Consider the following 21,583-nt stretch of genomic DNA (forward strand, 5'->3'; position numbering starts at 1 on the left):
CAGCAGCCACAGATGAGGTTCAGCTAAACTTTTCACCTTCACCAAGATAAGATAAGATGAGACCCTTAAACTTGCTGAGTAATCGGGACCCTTTTTCCCTCAAACATGCAGGGCAAGTTACTGCCAAGCCGACAGAGAGCAGCACGTGAAAGCATTTTTGGCCGCCGCTAACCCTAGCCCGGAGAATATATAATGTCCCCCGCGTCTCCGCAAATATCTTTTCCTTTCCTTCCTCAGACTCCCATCCTTATCACACGCAACACTTCATTTTCACTGATGCGTGCCATTATACAACGGGAGCCCAGAGTGAAGCTTCTGCACAATTTCGCTAACAGTATGTCATTCCGATCATCAGCAATGATGGTCGGTACCAAATCTTACATAACGTTTGATAGTAATTGATGCAACATTCCTCTTCGTCCCCGAAGAATATAGTGACCAAAGAACCACCTTTCCATCTCATTTGGGGCTTCTTTTGCCTTCAAAATGGAGCATGGTGGTTTCGAGAGCCAGTCGCGTGAGGGGCAATCATCGCTTTCGTGATTTGATTGAACCAGCCGCCACGGCTTTTCGAAGTGTTGAGACCCCGCATTCTGCACAGCGTGCCTTCTGGTTGGACCTGTCGTCCTTTGATTGCTGTCAGAACAGGATGTCAGATTTGTACCGGTACACCAAGTGATATTTGCAACTACCCATCCCATAAGTCTGCACATCAAGTTGTCTTTCTTTCAGGTGGTGGGAACCAAGTATAAGCCGGCGTAGCAGGTGTCCGCATTCAGGCAATCAACAACGAGAAGCAACAAAAGTTGCACCCGGTGAAGTGAGCCGTCGTGAACGAATGCCATCAGGTACACCCGATGTGTGAAGCCTCATAAGTGGAACACCCGAACTCCCTACCAACGGCTGGCCGATCCGCTTTGCGCAATCGCACGCCCTCACGCCTTGCTTTGCGCAATCGCACTATATACAGATGCCGTAGATTTCCCCGCACGCGCAGGCGACAAGCGACAGCTCCCTGTTACGCGAAAGCACGCAAGCAAGTAGCTTCCCGGCCGCGCGCTGCATCATCGCCCTCCGCCTGAAACGGAACATCCTCACCACCACCATCACCACCACCATCACCACCCGTACTAGTGCCTACCACTCTCCACCGCTGCCGCCGCCGCAAAAATGTCAAGCAGCGGCATATCCCTCCCCTTCAGCGAGGAAGCCCTTGAAGCCCTCAGCAGCATGAGATCTGGGGGCTTCGTGAACTTGGTGCAACTGGTATGTCCCCCTTCACCGGAGACAGTGGGCAGAGTGTAATGGCGTCGCAGGCAATCAACATGGAGAAGGAAACCATCGAGCTCGCCGGCGCCAGTACCTCCGCCATCCGGGACTTCACGCGGGTCATCGCAGACAATGCGCCGCGGTTCTCGTTCTTCGTGTTCAAACGTGCGTATTCCGGGGTGGGAGTATTGGGAAGGGATTGGAAAGGGGATGGAAGGTTGATTTGCGGCAGATGAGCACGAGGGCGTCGAGGAAGCTCCGTTGGGTTTGTGGTTACCACCTCTCCGCACGGGAAACGGATGCTGATGGGAATAGTGTTCATCTACACCTGTCCCGCCGACAGCAAGATCAAGGAGAAGATGCTGTACGCCTCCACGCGGGCTGCGGTAGTGGCTACCGTCGAGAATGAATGCGGTCTGAGAATTCAGAAGAGGGTACGATTTCTCTCATCTTCCTCCCACAGATGAAAGCTAATTCCGAGGGAACAGCTGGAGGCAACCAGCCCAGACGAGATCGGTGAAGCTCAGCTTATTGAAGAGTTCCATCCCAAGGCGGAGGTTAAGACCACTTTCCAGAGACCAAAACGGCCGGGAAGGCGTTAAGCCTGCTTTCTGTTTTCCTGTCTAGTTTTTGTAGTGTTCGATATGAGCTGGATATCTAGAAGTGTCATAAGGCCACGCGAGTGGATGTCAAAAACTGCCCGTCTTTCCCCCGCGTCTAGAACCGCTTGCACGTGACAAACTACGGAATAATTCTAGCGAGTTTCATCGGGCCCGCTGGCGACGTCACTCTACATGGCCGCCTCAACACCACACACGTCCGCCACCTCCCCCGCCCTCCACCACCAATGCGCCGCGTAGTAGTAACGGGACTCGGAGCGGTAACCCCTTTGGCAGTGGGTGCGTCCTCCTGCCCCTCGCCTTGGTCATAGAACCCTTGATTGATCATGAACCCCAGGCGTCCGCCACACGTGGAAGCGCCTGCTTGACTCTCAATGCGGCGTCGTCTCGCTCCGCGGCCGCGACAAGGCCTTCGAAGACCTCCCCAGCCAGGTTGCGGCGCTCGTTCCCGCCGGCTCAAAGGCTGATGGTGGCTGGAACCCGAAGGAGTGGTTGGCGCCAGGCGTACGCCCACATCCTCCGCACCTATCCATCTCAAGCTGATGGGAATTGCACGTAGGACGAACGCCGCATGGCCCTCTTCTCGCAATACGCCATCGCCGCCGCCGAAGAAGCCCTAACCGACGCCGGCTGGACCCCCAGCAGCGAGCATGAGCGGGAGCGCACAGTGGGCCCCCCAGCAGCCCCGCACCTACGCCACTAACCCACCCAACAGGGCGTGTGCATCGGCTCGGGCATCGGTAGTCTCCAAGACGCCTACGACACGTCGCTCGCCTTCTCCACGGGCGGCTACAAAAAGCTGTCCGCACTATTCGTCCCACGCCTGTTAATCAACCTCGCAGCAGGGCACATAACGCTCAAGCACGGTTTCCGCGGTCCCAATCACGCCGTATCAACCGCGTGCACGACAGGCGCACACAGCATCGGCGACGCCTCCCGGTTCATCCAATTCGGGGACGCGGACGTGATGGTAGCAGGCGGGGCGGAGGCGTGCGTGCACCCATTGGCCATCGCCGGGTTCGCGCGCGCCAAGTCGCTCGCCACCGCATGGAACGCCGATCCTGCGGCGTCAAGCCGCCCGTTCGACCGCGACCGCGCGGGATTCGTCATCGGCGAGGGCGCCGGCGTCATGGTGCTCGAGGAGCTGGAGCACGCGAGGCGCCGCGGCGCAAGGATCTATGCCGAGGTCAGGGGCTATGGGCTCAGTGCCGATGCTCACCATATCACCGCGCCGCCAAAGGATGGCGGCGGCGCGCTGCTGAGTATGCGGCGCGCACTGGTGCATGCAGGGATCGCGCCGGAGAAGGTCGACTATGTTAATGCTCATGCGACTAGCACGATGCTGGGCGATGCAGCGGAGAATGCGGCGATCAAGACGCTGTTTGCTGGCGCAAGGAGTGGCAAGCAGATTACCGTTTCGAGCACGAAGGGCGCCGTCGGACATCTGCTTGGTGCTGCGGGCGCGGTCGAGTCGCTGTTCACGGTGCTGGCTGTGAGCGAGGTGAGTGATACCCCATGACGCTCCTGCTGGGCTTCGATTGACATGTGTGTGCAGAATGTACTTCCGCCGACACTCAACCTGGATAATCCCGGTGATCCAGCGGAGGACTTTGATTGCAACTATGTTCCTAAGACTGCGCAGGATCACAAGGTGAACGTGGCTGTGTCCAATAGCTTTGGGTTCGGCGGAACGAATGCTAGTCTGTGCTTTGCGAAGATGTAGTAGAGTGGCTGGGTAGAGACAACGAGTTTTGTATATTATGGATCTGTTTTGCCATACCATAACTCAAATCAGGTAGATACCTAGAAGAAGGGTGTCATGTGTGAGTCACACAATTCTACACTATATGTACAAAATCGTGCCGCCACCAGTAGTGACCGTATAGTCTAACGGGAAGCTAAAGGAGCAACTTGACTCCACCGTCCTCATCTATCGTATCCAAAACGACCACGCATTCCTCGGTTCCATTGACACGCAGGCGATTCTTCAAGCCATTCCACACCCGTGAGTCAAAAGGCGGCAGGAGAAGTTCATCGCCCTGGGCCGCAGCTTGGTCAGAATGCGCGGGATCGTACTGGCCCATCAAGTTGATGAACTCGACCATACCCTCGCGGGCCTTCTTTTCCGCTGCCGGTTCCTTGCCCTCGCCGAGACGAGATTGGTAGCTGGTGATCAGCTTCAGAAGGACTTTGGCGGTGACGAAACTGTCGTAGCCGGCATTGTGGTCGACGTTGGCGCCCATCTGGTGATCCAGGTGCAATGCTGTGGGGTACTGTCAGTTCGGTCATGCGAAGTGGGGCGGGAGGGGTTGTAATACAGATTGAGGGATATAGAAGGGCGTTGAGCGTATCGGACAACGTCTGCAGGTTAGAAGCAGCCCCAGACTGGTGTCCTTCACAGGTTGCGATGTACTTGGTGTCGCAAACTCTTTGGGCGGGGGGAAGTACGTTAGAAACGTGCCCGAGACAAAGTAGGAGTGTGGGATGCAGTACACAGGAAAGTCCTCATGGATTTTCGCCGCAAAGTCCTCAACTGTTGGTGGTAGGGCTCCAACAAAGGTCTATGGCGACGGTATCAGTCCTAGTCGTGAATTCATACTTTTCCAGGAAACTTACGCGGTAGAGATGAATTAGATCGCCAAAGAGGTTGTGTCCAACAATGGGAACCTTGCGTTCTTTCAAAGCATCAAACACATACCGTAGGCCGATCTGTGAAATCCATCAGTCTCGTAGGTTGTGAATCAACCAGCGGGGTTTCACTTACACCCTTCTTAATGTTGTAGTCGGATCGTTCCTTGCGTTCCTTGAGGACTGTGGCTTCTTGCTCATCGTCTCTCTTGATCACCTGGATGAACTTGCTGCGACTCATCTGCGCACGTAGAGCAGTGGGTCAGTTGGACGATTGTTACGGGAGACAGTTATGATTCCGGAGGATGAGCTCACAGTGACCAGTTCCGGGAACTTTGCACGGACAACCTGGTGAACCAGGCGTTTCTGGTACCCGTTGATCTCGTTATTCGGTCCAGTGATGTTGATGAAGTCGTACTCTGGATTTGGATCATCAATCCACGCTTGCAGCTCGTTGACGACCGACTTGAGCTATCAAAGAGTCAGCAACAGCAGTTTCATCCCTATGCGTCACGCAACAGGAGGTACGTACAAATTCTTCCTGCGACTCCTCGATGTGGATATCTTCCATGATGCCCCCGATGGCTTTCTCTTCTTTGTCCCGTACATATTTCTCTTCCTCGTGGCTGAGGTACCGCACTCCGCTAGAGAACAGCAAGTTGAAATCGAAATGGCTAGCATGTTCTGTTAGATAGGTACATCCACCAAAGTTCTCAGTGGTCCAACTCACTTGTCCGATAAGAATTTTATCGCGCTGGACTGATACGTGTACTCCCGTTCCATCTGCCACTTCGGATCCGTGACCGGACAGAGTGGGAAGGTGTACGGTCGACAGATGTAAGTTGCTGGGCGCAGCTGCGTCAGTTTGGATGCTCGACCCCTCTCACGTCACCGCCCGCATGAAATTACAGACCTTCAGTCTCATCGTATTGGACGGTGCAGATTCCGAACTGCAGCACTTGATACTTTTCTGCTCCCTCCTTCAGCTGGAGATATCGCTCGCGGATGTTCTGTTTTCTTCCGAGAACATTTGTTTTCCGCTGCACACCCGAGAACTCCAGGTCAATGGCAACTACGCAAAGGGACGATCGGTGAGCTCATCTAGCAGGTGACGGATGGGTGATGAACAATGATTTACCGAATTGCGCTGTCTTGATAGCCTCGACGATATCCTTCAAGAGCTTGGAGTCGTCCTTCTCGTAGTCATCTCTGGTTACCTCCATGCTTTTGGTGGTGATTCTGTTGCTGTAGTGGTAGGAAGTCTTTTCGAGAAGGATGGGAGGACAAAGACGCAGCCAGAGCGGTAGCAGTGGTGGTATTGGAAGTTGCGGCTGTTTCGAATTCTTTCTTGCGCTTCCTGCAGTTTGGGACGTGCGGAGAGCGGTGGCGGTGGTGGCGGCAGTGGTTGTGGTAATGGTTGAGGGTTTGCTGCGTACAAGCCTTGAAAGCCAATGCATCACGCACAGCCGCTTGTGCTACTTTCCTTCCTTCTTTCCTTCCTGTTCCCCCCGATTGTCACTATCACTAGTTTTTCGGTGGGAGGTTGCGATTGAGAATGCAGTGACGAGGGGCCTGAAAGTTTGATGCGCATGGCGTAGAGTAGCTAACCTTGCTTGTAGGCGGGGTTAGCTGGGCCTGAAGCTGCTAGCGTGTTCCGCGGGAGAACGCGATCGATCTGCAAGTGCCAAGCACGTGTGCGAGATGAGGGAGAGCTCGACGGCTGCTAATTACTAGTGCTATGTAGTAGAGCACTCCAGATACTGGTAGGTTTACCTACCTCACACTTACCATTGGTTTTTGAGATATCACATCGTTCCTTCCCCGCCAACCATACAACACTCATCCCTCACGCTTCATGACTTCATCGTCTCGGCTCCCGGTGAAACGCCCTTCAATCCAGCCGACCCCACTTATGCCATTGCGGCTCAATCCTCGCTCCACCAATCCGACAGAATAGGTGTCCGAACAACGCTACCAGATCGTCATCGTGGCTACATACGCATGTCCGACAGGTGCACGATTACGTGGAGGTTGGATTTGCGTTCGAGGACTCGAGGGAGACGGGTTTGCACGACCAGAAGAGTGGAGTGCTAGTCTTGGGCCGATTGTTTGGGGCGGCGAATAGCTGGTTGACACATGCGTGGACGGCGCCGACTTCCAGGGCCCAACGGAGGCGTTGGACCACGGCGAAGAACGACGGTGGAAGTGTGTAGCTGGAGATGGGTATGTACAGTACATACTATATCTGCGTGGATCGCGGAACGGTCGCAACATGACGCCGGTGGACCAGACGCCAGGCCTAATCCCCGCTGTTAACTATGGCCACCCCGCATGCTCGCGCGTGTGGCCTGTCTGCAGCTGCGATGCAGCCACTCCCAGCGGACGCTTCAGCTAGGCATACCGACGTACGTGGGTACCGGTAGAAGCCGTAGGTTTCCCGAGGTCCAAAACACTCTGGATGTTCATTGCGTCCAGTGGGAGAGCCAGTAGTCATGTGCGCGGGTTGGTGTGGCGCGAGTCGCGACCGGAAACACTCCCCATTTTGTTTTTGAAGCTGTCGTATTTGTAGGTGGAGGGGCGGAGGGCAAGAAGGAGTGTCGGAGTGTCGACCGAGAGCTTGCGAGCATGTGCACACGACCGTCGACCGTGAGATGCCCTCCATGCATCACCACGAATTATACTCGTGTACCTGGGTGCAATAATAGTTACATGCGCGCATATGCATTCGTTGTTTGGCGCCTCCTTCGATTGGCGGCTGCCATTGCTTCCTAACTTTGGTTGTTGTTTATTACTTACTTTCACGGACAACAGCTGCGTGGGCCGTGTTGTTGTTGTTGTTGGGGTGGCGGCGGTGGTGGTGGTGGTGATTGGCCCATCAACCTCGGTTCGGCTGTTGGTAGTTAGAGAGAGAGGGCGATCAAGGGATGTGGACAGGCCTGCTCTGGTCAACTCCTACTCTGCGAACGAAACAAGCTCCCCGTCTCCATCACGAGCAACCAACAACATCAAGAACCCGAACCCCCCGAGCCTGCCAGCCCCATAGTACACCTAAACGTTCCCAGAAAATATATCCATCCCCCCCACCCTCCCGTCAAGCACATCCAACCTATCCCTCACATCCCACCCATCCCCCCGCGCATTATCTCCAATGCTCAGGGTCATCCCTCACCCACCGAGAACCATGTTCAACGGCAACAACAACATGCAGAATGGCTACAGCCAACCTCAAAATGTTGCCGCGCCGTACGGACGCCAGGCGCAGCAGCCCGAGCAAACACGCCTGCCGCCACAAGCCATCTCGCACATATACAAGAGCTGCACGAACCTGTTCCTGACGCGCCGGCTGCCCGAAGCTCTCGCCGCGCTGCAGCCTGTCGTGAATGACCCCTCGGCCTCGATCCGGCAATGTCCCCGCGCCCTCCGGATCAAGTTCTGGGGACTTTACCTCGCGATCCTCGACGCCGCCGCGAAGATGACCGTATCCGAAGGTAAAGCCACCTGGGGCGCGAAGGAGTGGCCGGAGCTCGTCGCAAAGATCAGGAGCGGCGCGGTGTGGGACGAGGTTAACCGCCAGTATGGCGACGAGGGAAGGGTCGACGCCGATGTCGTTGTCACGCTGTAAGTTTACCTGTCGCGGGGGGATATCTGTGTGTGCGCGCGCGCGTTTGTCTGACAGTTAAAAGGGCAACTTTACTTCTTTCGCACTCGCCCGAGCAATCTATAACCCAAAAGAAGATCGAGGCGTATCTCGGCGCTGTGCCCAGCGCGCTCTCGCAGGACGAGGACCCTAAATCCATGATGCAGCGTTCTAAAATCACGGAACTTTACTGCTTGCACGTTTTGCCACGGGTGGGCGATTGGGATTATGCGAAGGAATTTACCCAGATGAGCACGGACATTGACGATGAACAGAGGGAGGTCTGTACCCCCATCCCCTCCCCCCGCGCAAGCCTTGATTATGTGTGATGGGCATGGGTGCTGACGGCGCGACTTAGGTGTTCTTTATGCATCTGGACAAATTGAAGGCGGACATGGAGACGAGAGAACGCGAAACACGCGAGCTAGAGAAGCTGCGCGACCAAGAAATCGAGGAAGAGGAGGAAAGGCTCGAGCATGAACATAGACAGAGGAAGTCGCACTCTCGGGCAGCGTCGGTTTCGAGTAGGACATCACGGCGACGAGGGAGCTCCGTCAAGCCTGCGGAGCGCTCGGTGGCTAGGGATGAGACTGCGGCTGCAGCGGAGGCGGCAGTGAAGAAGAGACTGGCCATTGCAGCGAAGGAATCCAAGAAGGCCGCCGCCACCGCCGCCGTCGTACCACGAGCAACAGGCAGAACGAAACCGAACACATCCCTCATCACGTCGACGACGGCACTCCTGAGCAGGATGCAGGCTTATATGACGACCAACAGCGGACCCTTCTCGATGCTGCAGACCATAGTCATGCTGGCGGTAATCGCATGGATGACCAACAATAAGAGGATGCGTGACAAGATCCGCCGATTCTTACTTCTGTGCTGGATCAAGATCGCAAAAACCGTAGGGATGGGAATGAAGGTGACATACGTGTAGAGGGGCTGTCCGAGGTGGGGAAAGGGTGAGGCGGAAGTGGTGAAGTGGTGAGGTGGTGAGGTTCATTTCTGCGGGCTACTGGCTGTAAATTATTCGCTTTATTTCTTGCTGTGCTGGTTATTCTGCATTTTTGCGAAGCGCAGGTTGTTTTTTTACTTTTCAATGGATGTCGAAGGAGTGGCGTTTGCTTATTATCATCAGCTGTACAAGTAGATATAGATACCACCGGTTCTAGTCTCCGAAAATATACATAATAATCTCCTTCTATGTCTTCTCCATATCCTTTTCTCTTCCTCCTCATCGTAGCATCTTGGACTTGGAGTAACTAAATCCTGGTACGCGGCTCCCATCTATGTCCGCCTGAAACAACCGTGACTCGGTTAGGCGTCTATCGCGGCTACGTTACCTGATTCGTGCGCACGTCGCACCGCTCTTGGGGGGGCTTTACGACACACAACGCAACAAGCTTCCATACTACCAAGGTGCAACGAGCCGAGTATCGCTACCTCTCTCTTCTTGCACCCGCCTCGAATTAAACATGAGTCGTCCGAACAACAACAATGCTGGTGAGCCATACATACCCCACATCTTACCGAGCCCCTATCTCAGTGAGCGGAGCGAATGTAACTGACACCGTGCCCCACGCGTCGCCGCCAACAGCTACCGCGCGATCAGACGATGCTGTTCTCAAGCTCTTCAATGACAAGGAGCTCTCCGGGAACGTCGTGAAGCTCAAGTCCGCGGCGTCGTCGTCCGGCGTGGCGCGTAAGGGCGCCAATAACAAGAAGTCGGCGAACTGGAAAGAGCGCGCGCGACAATTAGAAAATCAAGGTTCGCCCTTTACAACTATCCCCTTCCCTACATATCTGTTCGATCCGCTGACATCGCTGGTCTACAACAGATGATAAATCCTCGCCGACCAAGTCCCCAGGACCGGTCGTTACCCAGCTGGACGAAAAAGATATCTCGACATTCGCCACGGGAAGACCGCTCCACGACGAGCCCGTCACTTTGGTCTGCAAGTACTGCAAGAAGGGCATCATTAAGACCGTTGCTGCTGAGCATGTGCGTGCGTGCTTGAAGGCGAAGGCCGAGAGGACTAAGGAGCGAAAGAAGAAGCAGAAGGAAGAGGCTGCGGCTGCGGCCGCTGCTGCTGCTGCGGCCGCTGGGAAGGGCAAGGATGATGCTACGGGTGCTGCAATGCCGGCGGCGAATGGAGAGGGCGAGGATGGTCCGGGTGGTGCGGCGGGTGCAGCCGGTGTGGCTGGTGTGGGTAGTGTGGGCGGTGTGGGCGGTGCCGGCAGTGTGCGTGCTGGATCTGTTGCCGGATCTGTGACAGGTGCTGGGCCTGTAGTAGAGGCGAAGAAGAAAAAGGGCCCGGGTGCGAAGAAGATGGCGAAGAAAGACAGCGAGGGGGGCGCGAAGGGGAAGAAGCGCAAAGCCGACGAGGCGAAACTCCCCAAGGAGCCCAAGACCAAGAAGAAGAAGGAGAAGCCTACGAAGCCGGAGCCCAAGATCAAGGCACCCGTCGATGTCGAGAAGCAGTGTGGTGTTCCACTACCCAATGGCGCGCTTTGCGCTCGGTCCTTGACCTGCAAATCGCATTCGATGGGAGCCAAGCGATCGGTTATCGGGCGATCCCAGCCATACGATGTCCTATTAGCGGCATATCAGAAGAAGAATCAGGCCAAACAACAGAGTACGTTGTTTATTTTCCATTTCTTGCGCTGCAGTTTTCTGACACATGCATCTACAGAAGCCGCAATCAATGCAGGCGCGGCTCCTCCCGAGGAGCTCGAGGCCAACGCCATGCCCGTCGACTCGGACGAAGAGACCGAGCTCGTCATGGCGGCAATTTCGAAGCGTGTGCCGCAGCCTTTCGATCGTCACATCGTGGTTCCGGTGCGGAAGAAGTCACAGTACATTCGGATGCGTGAACTCATGGCAAGTGCACTTCGACCCGGTAGCCAGCCGCTATTCAATAGCGATGCTGGTGGAGGTCCGAACGGCATATTGGGCGGTATGGCTCCTAGGATGCCCACTTTACGTTATCAGAGCACGTACTGATGCTGCATGTCGATGCAGGTGTGTTGGGCGGTCCGAAACCTGCTTCGTCAAAGCCCTTTCAACCGCCTCCTCCACCTGCCCAGCGGAAATCCTCCCTGAATATTTCTGGATAGAGGGTCCATCCACTGGCGTTGATATTTGAGGGGCTTGAGGGATTGTTTGCATTTGGGTATTGCAGTGCAGAGGTTTACTATGGTGTTTGGTGTTTGGGCGCTATATGGTTGTTAATAGCTATTTTGGTATCGCTTTTTGGCTTGCATCGGTGTTTGTAGACGATCTGGTCTATATCTAAGAGTTTTCTTCCTGTTTGTATGATACGGTACCGTATATAGTAGTCTCCTCTTCTCTTTGGGCAATTATACAAGATTCAGCATGAGCATGAATATCGGTGCCGTGTCTGCAGATTAAAACTTAAAAGAAACAACAACTCCAAAACTCCGTATGATATTGAAACGCCCAATCCCCAATACGCGTCAAATCAATGGCCGTCCGTCTCCTCCAAAGCTTGTGCTTCCCTCCTAAGATCCTTGATCACATTCTACTCGAAACATTAGCCTCGACGCGTTCGAGCTGGATGGAGTGGAGAGAAACCGACAGCCAAAGCTTCAGGGTTCACGCCGTTTTCGATCAACGAGACACACAGCGAAAGCGTGGTCCTGTCCAGTCCGGTGTGCTACGTTCGTTAGCTGCGTGGCTTGGGTGAGGTAGTGGGATGAGGGAGTACCAGGAGCGTGGAGATTTCGTTCAGGACATCGACGACGTCTTTTGCGGCGCGTTGGCGGGAAGTTCCTGCTGGGGGTGGCATTGTGCTTGCTTGGAGTGTGCGTCTGGAGTTTGATGTTTGTTTGTGTGTGTAGACCAGAGCTTGTGAGTTGAGGGAGTCGGAACGTGCCGCTGACAGGGCTGGTCAGTGGTCATGCATGTGGAGCTTAAGTCGAGACGACACGTTTTCCCAACCGTGCGATCGTAGTTAGCCCTTCAATGCTGCGCCGGCAACAATGGAGAGACTTCACCCATCGCTGATGGAAACCGCCATTGCGGCTGCCGCTTTTAAGCTTTTACTTCTCCCCGCCTAGTAGGCCTCCTCCTCCAGTGTGTCTCTTGCTACGCGCACAACTGACCCGCCCGCTCCATCCAGCAAGTCCACCGATTTTGAGGTTCACCGAAACTGGCTCGCCATCACGCACTCGCTCCCCGTAAAGCAATGGTACTACGAAAAGACGTCGGAATGGACGCTCGACTACCCTCCGTTCTTTGCCGGCTTCGAGTGGCTTCTCAGTCAGGTCGCGAAGCACTTCGATCCTGAGATGCTCAAGGTTGAGAACCTGGGCTACGCGAGCGAGCAAACCGTGTTGTTCCAGCGACTCTCCGTGATCATTACCGAGCTCATGCTTGTATTTGCTCTGCATAAGTCTGTGACCCGAGGAGTGGGGCGTGGAAGGGACGGCTGGCTGATGTGCGCAGACTTGTGGCTTATGCTCCTGAGGGCTCGAAACGTGCCGCCCATGCTGTCGCGCTGTCGCTGTTACTCTCTCCTGGTTTGCTGTTGATCGACCACATACACTTCCAATACAACGGATTCATGTATGGGGTCCTTCTACTGTCCATCCTCCTCGCACGGTCTCCGTCAACTCGACTGGCCTCTGGCCTTCTGTTCGCAACGTTGTTGTGCTTCAAGCACATCTACCTCTATCTCGCACCCGCATACTTCGTCTACCTTCTCCGCGCATATTGTCTCGGGTCCAACTTCGATCTACGAAGACTAAACCCCGACATCCGTTTTGCGAACTGCATCAAGCTTGGTGTCGGCATCGTAGCGATCTTTGGTGCAGCCCTGGGGCCATTCGCGTATTGGGGACAACTGGCCCAGTTGGCTTCACGGCTGTTTCCATTCTCGCGCGGGCTATGCCATGCGTACTGGGCGCCAAATGTATGGGCCATGTATTCGTTCGTCGATCGGGTTCTGATCTATGTTGCGCCGAGACTGGGGCTCAGCGTTGATACCAGCGCGTTGAACAGTGTCACCCGCGGACTTGTGGGCGATACGGCGTTTGCGGTACTGCCGGAGATCACACCGCGGATGACGTTCATCCTCACGTTGTTCTTCCAGATATTGCCGTTGGTGAAGCTATTTGCCGTCCCGACGTTCGATAACTTTGTGGGTGCGGTGACACTCTGTGGGTATGCTTCTTTCCTGTTTGGATGGCATGTTCATGAGAAGGCGATTTTGCTCGTTATTTTCCCGTTCAGGTGGGTCCCCTGTGTCCTGGAGGGTCATGACAATTTCTAACCCACCACAGTCTCCTCGCCCTCAAAGACCGCCGTTACTTCGGCGCCTTCCGGCCCCTCGCCGTCGCCGGTCACGTCTCGCTCTTCCCCCTCCTCTTCACCGCTCCTGAGTTTCCAATCAAGACTGTCTACACCATCGCGTGGCTGGTGGTCTTCCTCACCACCTTCGACAGGCTGGTACCCATGTCACCATCCGGTCGCCAATGGCTACTCGATAGACCGTCGACGTTGTTCATCATCGTCTCGATACCGCTCATTGCATACACAAGTCTGATACACGGCGTGGTGTTTGGTGATCGTTACGAGTTCTTGCCACTCATGTTCACGAGCAGTTATTCAGCGGTTGGAGTTGTCGCTAGCTGGGTCGGCTTTAGTTGGCTGTATTTTACCTCTTAGGGCGGAGAGGCTGTGCGTTGTAGAAGTAGAGCCAGTTTTTGATTTCCAGATCTTCACGAGTGATACATTGTGAATTGATATCAAATGCACCACTGCAAGACTAGCCGACGACATCGCTCTAGATGCCAATGCTCATTATTCGCTGTACTCTTGCTAATAGGGTTCGAGCCTTCACTTTTGAATCATTCCTCCTTCGGGCCCTAGTTCCACATCTTCAATTTCCCACGGTCAGGCTGCAATGTTTCAATGGTGGTCGACGCGTTCACAGTCCGCCTGCCAAGCCCGCGGCCATGCCATGCCGCTTTCGGTACCTTCCGCCCCCAGACCGTTGAGGCCACAGTTATTGTCACGCCTCTAAACACTCGTAACAACAGTCGTCATTCCTTTTTTTTTTAACTTCTAACTTACATACACCCCGCACACACCTGCACACACGCAACATTTCCTATATTCGAACTTTACCTTACCTAAACTCAAAAAAATGCGTTGGAGCTGGAACGTCTTCACGGCGATCCTGTGTCTGGCCCAGACTGCAGTCGCAAAGCCAGATGCTAAGGACGGGATCAAGAGTGTTCCGCTGAGAACACACAGCTTAGCTCCGGTGCGTACCACTTGTTTTTCTGCTTCTGGGAGAGAGAAAGGAGAGAAGAGAGGGAACTGATTTGTATTCCGTGACAGCCATACCTCGATCAGGACTTGCAGAGCCGGTGGTTCGATTGGGGTGGTGATACTGTTATTCGCGCCGACCAGTACGAACTCTCGCCCCTGACCCCCACGCCGCTGAAGAAGCTTACTGACGACGAGTGACAGGTACGTTCGCCTCACGTCGGACCGACAGCATCAGGCTGGGTATCTCTGGTCGCGACTACCATTGACCGCGACGAACTGGGAGGTACGTCCTTCACCCCCCTTCCCCCCACCGCACCGCACCCCACCCGCCACCATGCAGGGGGCTGACGAGGAGGCATAGATCGAGTGGGAATTCAAAGTACACGGCACCGGCAACCTCTACGGCGATGGCATGGCCCTGTGGATAACGAAGCAGCGCGCGCTGCCCGGGCCTGTTTTCGGTAGCATCGACAACTTCGAGGGCCTGGGTATCTTCCTCGACACCTACAAGAATAACCGGCCGGGCGTTGTGTTCCCCTACATCTCTGCTATGCTCGGAGACGGGCAGACGAGCTACGATCATGCGCATGACGGGAAGGAGAATGAGCTGGCGGGTTGCTCGGTATGTTGCCCTGCGTGGTAGGGAGAGAGGGGGGAGGGGGGAGCTAAGCTAATGATCGTGAAGGCAAGGGGAATTAGGGGAGCAAATATTCCCACTCGCGCGAAGCTCACGTACTTCCAAGAGAACTACCTCCAGCTTGACTTGCAGTACAAGAATGTCGACCAGTGGGTCCAGTGCTTCAATGCTCCAAATGTCACCCTTCCGCAGGTCGCATACTTGGGATTCAGCGCGCACTGCGGAGAGCTTAGCGGTACCTCACTTTCCCCCCCTGCTGCTCCTCCTCCCATACTGATTCCCCGCAGACAACCACGACATCATCAGCATCACAGCCAACAACCTTTACTCTGCGAACCCCAACCGCCCGGGCCCCGGTCGTTCCGACAAGCCGCGGAAGAGCACGAAGACTCCGAAGGGATACAAGGAGCCTACCGAGGGTGGAAGCTGGATGTGGTTCTTCCTGAAGTGTCTGATCTTCATTACTGTGGTCGCCGGTGCCTATGTCGGTTGGGTCGCGTACAGAACTCAGAGGCGGAGCTCGCGGTTCTAAGGGAAGGTGATGGGAGAGATTTTCATTTGTGAATTTGTGAATTTCGGGTACATAGCGGAGGGAGATGCGTCGGTGAGCTATGGCGCTGGTAACTAAGGGGATGCTGGATGCTCGGTGTTTTCCTGCGGTATTCGCCTGCTTTGCTTTGATTTCCTTGGCTTGGGATCGTACTTTTCTCACTGCTTTTCTTCTGGCTGTTTGTTGGTGTCCATTGCGTCCTTGATTCCTGTCTCTAAAGCGAATTTTACAGTCTGGAAAAACCTGTTGCAAATCGAGTGAGATTCCATCAATACAAGTACATACATCATTCGCAATGCGGTATCAGCCAACCACTGCATTTCGAAGAAGCAAACCAAAACATCAACTCAAAAGCAGGGGGAAAAGGGATCTCTATATAACAAGAAGGTAAAGGTAAGTACACAAAGCTTTTGTTGATTCAATGATGATGGTGATGTCCAATCTGCGTGGCCAACGGCACAACCATTCCAAAAACCGCCGCGATAACGTCTTTGACGGTGCCCTTCTGTCCGTTCTCCTGCAGCTGTGCGGCTTGGGCTTGCATCGTGTGCATCGCCACATACCTATGGCCGTTAGTAGCGGATCGATACTGAAGGGGGGAGGAGGAGAGTGAAACTCACAAGAAAGTCCCACCACTGAACAGCAGCAGCACACCGGTCCAGAACTGCATCCCCTCGCCGCCGCCACCCAACAATCCCAGGACCAACCACGTAAACAGCGCGCCGACCGGTGCCGCCATCGAAAACACGAGCAGATGCGTCCTAACCTGGCGCTTTCCCAGCCCACCGCCCCTCAGCAGCACGGCGGTCAACCCAAACGCCGCCGGTGCCTTGTGCAGCATGATAGCGATGAAGATGATCGCGCCAAGCGCGAGATTGCTGCTCGCCGAGGACGCGCCCAGTGCAATCCCGTCGGCCGCCGCGTGGATGACGAGGCCCAACGTCATGCTGTTGGGCCTGGTCGTAGCTGTGCTGCTGCCGCCGCCGCCGGGCGGCGAGGGTGACATCGACCCGCCCAGGTTGTCGATGGCGATGTAGGGCGGCTCGTCCGCGCCGTGCCTGTGGCTCGGGAGACTGTCGATTAGGTACATCAGGATGAACCCCGTGATCAGGCTCAGCCCGATCCACTTGTGCGGGTTGCCGGCTTCCTCCGCTGCCTCTTCCTCCTCTGTGTGGCCGTCGTGCGAATGCGAATGTGTGTGCGTGTGCTCGTGCGTGTGCGGCGGCATCTCCACCGTCGCGGGTAATCCACCGTCGCCGGTTTGCTCCTCCCGCGCCCAGATGTCCGGGCCCCCGCCGAGATCCCACGAACGGGCTTGGACTCCAGCGGCGGGAGGGTTCATGGCTACCGCTACGCTCCGCGATGCACTATAGATCGTTTCAATGCCCTCCGGGATGATGACGATCATGCTGGTTCCTACGAGGACGCCCATGCCGACTGTTGAGATCATTCGGAGCTGCGACTGGGACAGCGTTACGGCGAGAGGAAGCATGCCTGCCGCAAAAGAGCTGCGGGACGTCAGCCGCCGGAGAAACAGAGGGAGAAAGAGGTGCCGTACGCAATCGCCATCAAGGCGCAGTAGAGCAGAAGGGTGGGAAGACCTTCTGGCATTTCGGCTATGGTTTTTGTTTCGTGTGTGCGTGCCTGTGTGGTGGTGGGGTGTTGCGGGAGTCGGTGGAGGAAGTGGTCGCTGGGAGGAGCAGCAGCGGGGGGATATCTATTTCACCACCCGCGACGAAGCATATGATGGATTGGGTTCGGATTGCTGGTTGTCAAGATGGGTGCCCGCAGAGGTTCAAGAGCTTATGGAGCTAGGTATTACATACAGAGGGAGGTGGGATTGGGGACTATGGTAGCGTCGCCAAGAGCGACCCTGGCATCCCGCATCCCGCATTCTGGATGGACGGTTCGATGGCAGCTCGATCGTCATGGGTGAAACGAGAGAGCTGTATCTACGGAGAGTTTAACCCCAAGGTACATACAGCTCTTCCCTACGAAAGAATTAGGTTGGCCAGGTCCATTTTATTTTTTCGCTGGAGGATGTAGGCGAAGGCGGGGTTGGAACTCTGATTAGAAATTCGGACTGGATGCTTTCTGCGTGTATGTACAATGGAAGGAGCTGGTGATGGCGATAGTATCATGCTTGAGTCTGATGTTTCTTTCGGCTATGGATATCGTACTGACCGGACGGAAACCCTCAACTTGGATGAAAGGCGACTTCACCGAGGTGCTAGGATACGGAAATCGTAGTTCAACAGAGATCCCACCGATGGCTTACGTACAGAAGTCTGCTTGCCATTCTAAAGAAGCAAATCCGAGTGGGATTCGCGAACCAGTTTAGTAAATCCGAATGCTCACTTGTGAGTCAGTTGGGCGCCTTATGTATCACTAGCGCCGATTTAGTGATCCATCGCGTCAAACACCAACCAAGCAACGCGACACTCCCCAGCGCGAATCGCCATACAACCACCCTCACCACTACCACCAACCGCTCTCCCCACTGCCCAAGCCAGTACTCGCCATGGCGACCACTCTCGACGCCGAAGACTGGTCTACCGATGCGAACGACGCACTCTCCCTCACCTTGATCTCTCCGATCACCGGCAAACCCACTACTTCCGAGTTCGCACCGCTGTTCACGTACAGTCTCTACGGCGAGACGCAAGCGATCTATGGCTACAAGGACCTGAAGATGCGGATACTCCTCGCCGCAGACGACATGACGCCCTGCGTTGACGTGACCTGGGCGGAAGTTGTGGAGCCTATTGGGGGGGTTAAGGCTGAGGATGTGTTGATGCCGCTGAAGGAGTGTATGCCTGCGTGTGAGTTTTCTCGGGTGAAACGGGAGGCAGGGAGGAGGGGAGGAGGGGGGGATTGGGAGGCTAATGGAGAGCGTGAACAGATGCGTTTGAGCGCAACATCGAAGAGTTCACCGACCACATCAAGGCGGCTCGCGAGAGCAAAGTGTTCACACCACCGGGAAGGCTCCACAGCACCTACACGAGTTCCGGCCGAACCTTCGAAGCATGGCGCTCTTCGATCGACGATGTCGACTGCCAGAGTGTACTGGAGAACTTGCAGTTCCTGGTACAACTCTACATCGAGGGCGGCCAGGCTATCGATCTCGACGACGAGGAATGGAGCAACAAGCGCTGGGATGTGTTTTTCCTGTACGAGCGGAACCAGAAGGACAATATGTACTTGTTTGTGGGGTACTGTACTCTCTATAGGTACTATTACTTCCATAGCCTTGTCTCGGGCCAGGTGCGCGTCAGGCTATCGCAGTTCATCATCCTACCGCCGTATCAGCGTGAGGGCCACGGATCGAATTTCTACGATGCGATTATGCGACACTACCTCAACTCCTCCGAGGTCCGCGAGATCACGGTCGAAGACCCTAGCGAGGAATTCGGTGACCTGAGGGATCTCCAGGACATGACCAGGCTCAACAGAGACAAAGAATTCCGCTCGGTTAAACTGGTCGATGTTGCGACGAGGAAGTTCCCGTTGAAGGCGGTCCGAGAGAGAGCCAAGATGCCCGAGCGACAGTTCCTTAGGTGTCTGGAGATGCAGCTGCTGCGCGGCCTCAACAGGAAGGAGAAGAGGGCCCACAAGATGTTCCGTCTCATCGTCAAAGGACGCATTTACAGACAGCAGGTCGATGTTTTGGCGCAGCTGGCAAGGCTCGACAGGATCGACAAGTTGGACGAGACGTTTCATCACGTCGAGGACGACTACTTGCGCCTGCTGGAGAGCTTGAAGCACAAGAAACCCACCGAAGAAGAGGATGATGTTAAAGGGAAGAGGATGGAGCCGTCGTCCCCGGAACAGAGGCCTTCGAAGAGAGCTAGGGTTGTTGCCATTCGCGACGGTGGGGATGACGAAGAAGATAAGCTTTGATTGCTTTGCACGTCGTTTCCTTTCCTTCACCTTTTCCATACTTCCTTAGCAACTTTTTCTCCTGGTTAATTGGGTTTACTGTTCTTTCCTTATGAATCACTACGCCTGTTCGGATCAGAAGAGGTTCTTCTGTCCATCCATCCATTTATCTGTCTCTCGATGTGTACTTTAGCCACTCCCAAGATCACTCGATTCAGACGTGTCGTCATCAAGGGTCTAGCTATCGGCTATGCTGTGCAGCTGTAGAGCAATATGGGATCGCGGATCACCTCCCTTCCCTGCAGCATCGGATTTCACCAATGATCGAGCACTGATAAACACGACTACATTAGAGAGATAACGAAGAATCATTACTCCATGTTTATGAGTCCAGGAAACAAGTGGACAAAGAGATATCATTAATCATGACACAAAAATCAAAGACAGAAAGACACCATGCCAATTGCACCCCAACTCCGGTTTCCCAATGAATGATCTAGTTAGTAAACTATGATGATTAGATGTACTTCTCGGCCTTCGCCCACCCAACCAAATCCCCCGCCGATGTGATGGCAGGTCCCTTCCCGAACTTCTTCTTCCTCGGGTCGATAGCTTTCGCTACGATTTCCAGCTGTCGGAAACAGTCCTTCTCCGTCTGGCTTGCGGCGTTTCTGCCGCGTGCGGCTGGCCGCGGGATCCCCATGCGCGTGAGGAGTATGTTGGTGAGGTAGTGCAGCCAGAAGATGTTTGTGCGGGGGGCATAAACGTTCCAGTCGATGCACTCCTCCTCGGGAGGTACGAGGCCGGAGGAGACCTCTTTGCGCATAAAGCGGTAGATGTCGAATTGGTAGTCACCTGTGGTTGCGATGTTAGTTTCTAGGGATGAGTGGGTGCAGCGGGGGAATAAAATGTACCTTTACCGCCGAATAGCGCGGTGTCGTTGAGTGGCATGAATTCGATGTCGTTTTCGTCATCGGTGCATCGAGCGCGGGAGAGGGTGTAGTCGATCAGTGATACCTTGAGGGTTGACTCCTTGTCCTCTAATGATAGTCCTTCGAGTAGTGTCTCCGGATTGGCGGAGAACGACTTCTTCCTGGGCTCTACCTCTCTGCGGTCGATGACTAGGTTTCCCCAGTGGAGATCTCGATGCTATATATCGTCAGAAACATGTCCGAAGTAGCAACATGGTAGTATTACCTCAAAAAGGTGCTTCTCCTCTCCACTCGCCAAGGCATTCGCAGCCTGCCAGAAAACATCCAGCGCCTCTTCCCAACTCTGGAGCTCGGTATGCTCGAGATCAGATCCACCGTTTTCCAGCAGGATGACTGCGAAGAGCTGGTGGTCTTCGTAAAAGTCTGGCCGGACGTTCTCTGATCCCCGCTCCATGTCGAAGTTATCCCACTCGTCCATCAGGGGCTCGGGGAAGTAGCCCTGAACTACGTACGCGCTGTTGCACACAGAGTCAGTCTACAATTCACCGGGGAAGAGCGGGCGAAGAATAACGCACCCCCTGAAGCCAATGAAGCCGTCGATTTGTGCCATGGTCTTGGAGATCCTCACTTCCTGGATGATGCTTTTCACTTCGCATTGCTCCTCCTGGCCGAACGGAATGATCTTCAGAACCGTGGTGCTGTTGGAATCGGTTCGCGATTGCAGGAACACCTCACTGTAGGATGCTTCTCCCAGTTTCCGTATCGACGAATCCTCAAGCAATGAGTCGATATATTGATCGAACTCGAGCACCTTCTGCTCCGTGCACAGCCCCAGAAGCACATCGGTCTCCGTTATCTCATCTCCGTAAAGTGCCTGGACCAACGCATCGTCGGTGCATGAAACGGAGCTGTCAGTCGCCTCGGCGGAGGCTGGTGACGACACTGATCCTCTCACTATTATGGAATCATCGGTGCTGTCTTTTGTTGGGGTTTCCGGTATTTCGGTCTTGAGATTCGATGCCATTGCGAGTGGAGGTTCGTCTCCGGCTACAACTGTACTTCCTCGTTCAGCGTAATTATGTGCTGGGGTTTCTGGTATTTCGTTCCTGGATGTTGACGATTTCGGTGTCGATGCT

The 21,583-nt window shown here is 54.8% G+C and overlaps 11 protein-coding genes across 11 annotated transcripts; 7 read left to right on the plus strand and 4 right to left on the minus strand.

The window, feature by feature from the left end:
- Positions 1-1,170: 1,170 nt before the first annotated feature.
- Positions 1,171-1,871, plus strand: BZA05DRAFT_446135 (uncharacterized protein; the record flags this gene model as incomplete). The annotated part of the gene is made up of 5 exons (XM_051487055.1): positions 1,171-1,266; positions 1,317-1,434; positions 1,502-1,534; positions 1,585-1,703; positions 1,758-1,871. The coding sequence occupies 5 exons, from the start codon at positions 1,171-1,173 to the stop codon at positions 1,869-1,871; spliced, it is 480 nt and encodes a 159-aa protein (XP_051338132.1).
- Positions 1,872-2,067: 196 nt separating this feature from the next.
- Positions 2,068-3,746, plus strand: BZA05DRAFT_402088 (ketoacyl synthase domain-containing protein). Its single transcript, XM_051484071.1, has 5 exons — positions 2,068-2,168; positions 2,227-2,393; positions 2,449-2,556; positions 2,605-3,390; positions 3,445-3,746. The coding sequence occupies exons 1-5, from the start codon at positions 2,117-2,119 to the stop codon at positions 3,610-3,612; spliced, it is 1,281 nt and encodes a 426-aa protein (XP_051338133.1). The 5' UTR covers positions 2,068-2,116; the 3' UTR covers positions 3,613-3,746.
- A 41-nt stretch (positions 3,747-3,787) lies between these two features.
- Positions 3,788-5,740, minus strand: BZA05DRAFT_446137 (CAF1 family ribonuclease-domain-containing protein; the record flags this gene model as incomplete). Its single annotated transcript, XM_051487056.1, has 10 exons — positions 3,788-4,152; positions 4,208-4,317; positions 4,383-4,450; positions 4,506-4,598; positions 4,654-4,758; positions 4,833-4,988; positions 5,050-5,191; positions 5,248-5,362; positions 5,431-5,589; positions 5,656-5,740. 10 exons carry the CDS (start codon positions 5,738-5,740, stop codon positions 3,788-3,790), a joined length of 1,398 nt encoding a protein of 465 aa, XP_051338134.1.
- Positions 5,741-7,361: 1,621 nt separating this feature from the next.
- Positions 7,362-9,385, plus strand: BZA05DRAFT_402095 (uncharacterized protein). Its single transcript, XM_051484072.1, has 3 exons — positions 7,362-8,135; positions 8,201-8,435; positions 8,513-9,385. Exons 1-3 carry the CDS (start codon positions 7,666-7,668, stop codon positions 9,086-9,088), a joined length of 1,281 nt encoding a protein of 426 aa, XP_051338135.1. The 5' UTR covers positions 7,362-7,665; the 3' UTR covers positions 9,089-9,385.
- An 18-nt stretch (positions 9,386-9,403) lies between these two features.
- Positions 9,404-11,453, plus strand: BZA05DRAFT_355164 (SCA7, zinc-binding domain-containing protein). The gene is made up of 6 exons (XM_051481380.1): positions 9,404-9,654; positions 9,749-9,919; positions 9,990-10,280; positions 10,443-10,787; positions 10,845-11,108; positions 11,174-11,453. The coding sequence occupies exons 1-6, from the start codon at positions 9,627-9,629 to the stop codon at positions 11,266-11,268; spliced, it is 1,194 nt and encodes a 397-aa protein (XP_051338136.1). The 5' UTR covers positions 9,404-9,626; the 3' UTR covers positions 11,269-11,453.
- Positions 11,454-11,633: 180 nt separating this feature from the next.
- On the minus strand, positions 11,634-11,960 carry BZA05DRAFT_446140 (mitotic-spindle organizing gamma-tubulin ring associated-domain-containing protein; the record flags this gene model as incomplete). The annotated part of the gene is made up of 3 exons (XM_051487057.1): positions 11,634-11,693; positions 11,751-11,828; positions 11,880-11,960. The coding sequence occupies 3 exons, from the start codon at positions 11,958-11,960 to the stop codon at positions 11,634-11,636; spliced, it is 219 nt and encodes a 72-aa protein (XP_051338137.1).
- Positions 11,961-12,082: 122 nt separating this feature from the next.
- On the plus strand, positions 12,083-13,930 carry BZA05DRAFT_81711 (glycosyl transferase). The gene is made up of 4 exons (XM_051488669.1): positions 12,083-12,230; positions 12,294-12,566; positions 12,620-13,405; positions 13,456-13,930. Exons 1-4 carry the CDS (start codon positions 12,154-12,156, stop codon positions 13,838-13,840), a joined length of 1,521 nt encoding a protein of 506 aa, XP_051338138.1. The 5' UTR covers positions 12,083-12,153; the 3' UTR covers positions 13,841-13,930.
- Positions 13,931-14,173: 243 nt separating this feature from the next.
- Positions 14,174-15,876, plus strand: BZA05DRAFT_402105 (legume-like lectin family-domain-containing protein). The gene is made up of 6 exons (XM_051484073.1): positions 14,174-14,441; positions 14,519-14,589; positions 14,651-14,732; positions 14,811-15,071; positions 15,135-15,321; positions 15,374-15,876. The coding sequence occupies exons 1-6, from the start codon at positions 14,322-14,324 to the stop codon at positions 15,616-15,618; spliced, it is 966 nt and encodes a 321-aa protein (XP_051338139.1). The 5' UTR covers positions 14,174-14,321; the 3' UTR covers positions 15,619-15,876.
- Positions 15,877-17,217, minus strand: BZA05DRAFT_402106 (Zinc/iron permease). The gene is made up of 2 exons (XM_051484074.1): positions 16,257-17,217; positions 15,877-16,199 (listed from the first exon to the last, which is right to left on the minus strand). The coding sequence occupies exons 1-2, from the start codon at positions 17,126-17,128 to the stop codon at positions 16,055-16,057; spliced, it is 1,017 nt and encodes a 338-aa protein (XP_051338140.1). The 5' UTR covers positions 17,129-17,217; the 3' UTR covers positions 15,877-16,054.
- A 766-nt stretch (positions 17,218-17,983) lies between these two features.
- Positions 17,984-19,860, plus strand: BZA05DRAFT_355176 (acyl-CoA N-acyltransferase). The gene is made up of 2 exons (XM_051481381.1): positions 17,984-18,458; positions 18,539-19,860. The coding sequence occupies exons 1-2, from the start codon at positions 18,158-18,160 to the stop codon at positions 19,534-19,536; spliced, it is 1,299 nt and encodes a 432-aa protein (XP_051338141.1). The 5' UTR covers positions 17,984-18,157; the 3' UTR covers positions 19,537-19,860.
- Positions 19,861-20,032: 172 nt separating this feature from the next.
- BZA05DRAFT_339351 (uncharacterized protein) lies at positions 20,033-21,471 on the minus strand (the record flags this gene model as incomplete). Its single annotated transcript, XM_051480931.1, has 4 exons — positions 20,033-20,370; positions 20,430-20,664; positions 20,713-20,962; positions 21,023-21,471. The coding sequence occupies 4 exons, from the start codon at positions 21,469-21,471 to the stop codon at positions 20,033-20,035; spliced, it is 1,272 nt and encodes a 423-aa protein (XP_051338142.1).
- Between the last annotated feature and the right edge of the window lie 112 nt (positions 21,472-21,583).

This window comes from Tricharina praecox (assembly GCF_024521635.1).
Source record: "Tricharina praecox strain CBS 144465 chromosome Unknown BZA05scaffold_17, whole genome shotgun sequence".
Taxonomy (NCBI): domain Eukaryota; kingdom Fungi; phylum Ascomycota; class Pezizomycetes; order Pezizales; family Pyronemataceae; genus Tricharina; species Tricharina praecox.

What these genes read in the sequence shown, in the direction of transcription:
- BZA05DRAFT_402106 (XM_051484074.1), bottom strand. Translation starts at nt 17,128, where the DNA reads ATGCTTCCTCTCGCCGTAACGCTGTCCCAGTCGCAGCTCCGAATGATC. An exon ending in TTCAGTGGTGGGACTTTCTT is followed by an intron (nt 16,200 to 16,256) that starts GTGAGTTTCACT and finishes TAACGGCCATAG; the next exon opens with GTATGTGGCGATGCACACGA.
- BZA05DRAFT_402088 (XM_051484071.1), top strand. Translation starts at nt 2,117, where the DNA reads ATGCGCCGCGTAGTAGTAACGGGACTCGGAGCGGTAACCCCTTTGGCA. An exon ending in GGTAACCCCTTTGGCAGTGG is followed by an intron (nt 2,169 to 2,226) that starts GTGCGTCCTCCT and finishes CATGAACCCCAG; the next exon opens with GCGTCCGCCACACGTGGAAG. An exon ending in AGGAGTGGTTGGCGCCAGGC is followed by an intron (nt 2,394 to 2,448) that starts GTACGCCCACAT and finishes AATTGCACGTAG; the next exon opens with GACGAACGCCGCATGGCCCT.
- BZA05DRAFT_402105 (XM_051484073.1), top strand. Translation starts at nt 14,322, where the DNA reads ATGCGTTGGAGCTGGAACGTCTTCACGGCGATCCTGTGTCTGGCCCAG. An exon ending in GAACACACAGCTTAGCTCCG is followed by an intron (nt 14,442 to 14,518) that starts GTGCGTACCACT and finishes ATTCCGTGACAG; the next exon opens with CCATACCTCGATCAGGACTT. An exon ending in GCACTGCGGAGAGCTTAGCG is followed by an intron (nt 15,322 to 15,373) that starts GTACCTCACTTT and finishes GATTCCCCGCAG; the next exon opens with ACAACCACGACATCATCAGC.
- BZA05DRAFT_355164 (XM_051481380.1), top strand. Translation starts at nt 9,627, where the DNA reads ATGAGTCGTCCGAACAACAACAATGCTG. An exon ending in TCCGAACAACAACAATGCTG is followed by an intron (nt 9,655 to 9,748) that starts GTGAGCCATACA and finishes CGCCGCCAACAG; the next exon opens with CTACCGCGCGATCAGACGAT. An exon ending in TCCGAACGGCATATTGGGCG is followed by an intron (nt 11,109 to 11,173) that starts GTATGGCTCCTA and finishes ATGTCGATGCAG; the next exon opens with GTGTGTTGGGCGGTCCGAAA.
- BZA05DRAFT_355176 (XM_051481381.1), top strand. Translation starts at nt 18,158, where the DNA reads ATGGCGACCACTCTCGACGCCGAAGACTGGTCTACCGATGCGAACGAC. An exon ending in GAAGGAGTGTATGCCTGCGT is followed by an intron (nt 18,459 to 18,538) that starts GTGAGTTTTCTC and finishes GAGCGTGAACAG; the next exon opens with ATGCGTTTGAGCGCAACATC.
- BZA05DRAFT_402095 (XM_051484072.1), top strand. Translation starts at nt 7,666, where the DNA reads ATGCTCAGGGTCATCCCTCACCCACCGAGAACCATGTTCAACGGCAAC. An exon ending in GCCGATGTCGTTGTCACGCT is followed by an intron (nt 8,136 to 8,200) that starts GTAAGTTTACCT and finishes GACAGTTAAAAG; the next exon opens with GGCAACTTTACTTCTTTCGC. An exon ending in TTGACGATGAACAGAGGGAG is followed by an intron (nt 8,436 to 8,512) that starts GTCTGTACCCCC and finishes GGCGCGACTTAG; the next exon opens with GTGTTCTTTATGCATCTGGA.
- BZA05DRAFT_81711 (XM_051488669.1), top strand. Translation starts at nt 12,154, where the DNA reads ATGGAGAGACTTCACCCATCGCTGATGGAAACCGCCATTGCGGCTGCC. An exon ending in CTTTTACTTCTCCCCGCCTA is followed by an intron (nt 12,231 to 12,293) that starts GTAGGCCTCCTC and finishes CGCTCCATCCAG; the next exon opens with CAAGTCCACCGATTTTGAGG. An exon ending in CTCGTTATTTTCCCGTTCAG is followed by an intron (nt 13,406 to 13,455) that starts GTGGGTCCCCTG and finishes AACCCACCACAG; the next exon opens with TCTCCTCGCCCTCAAAGACC.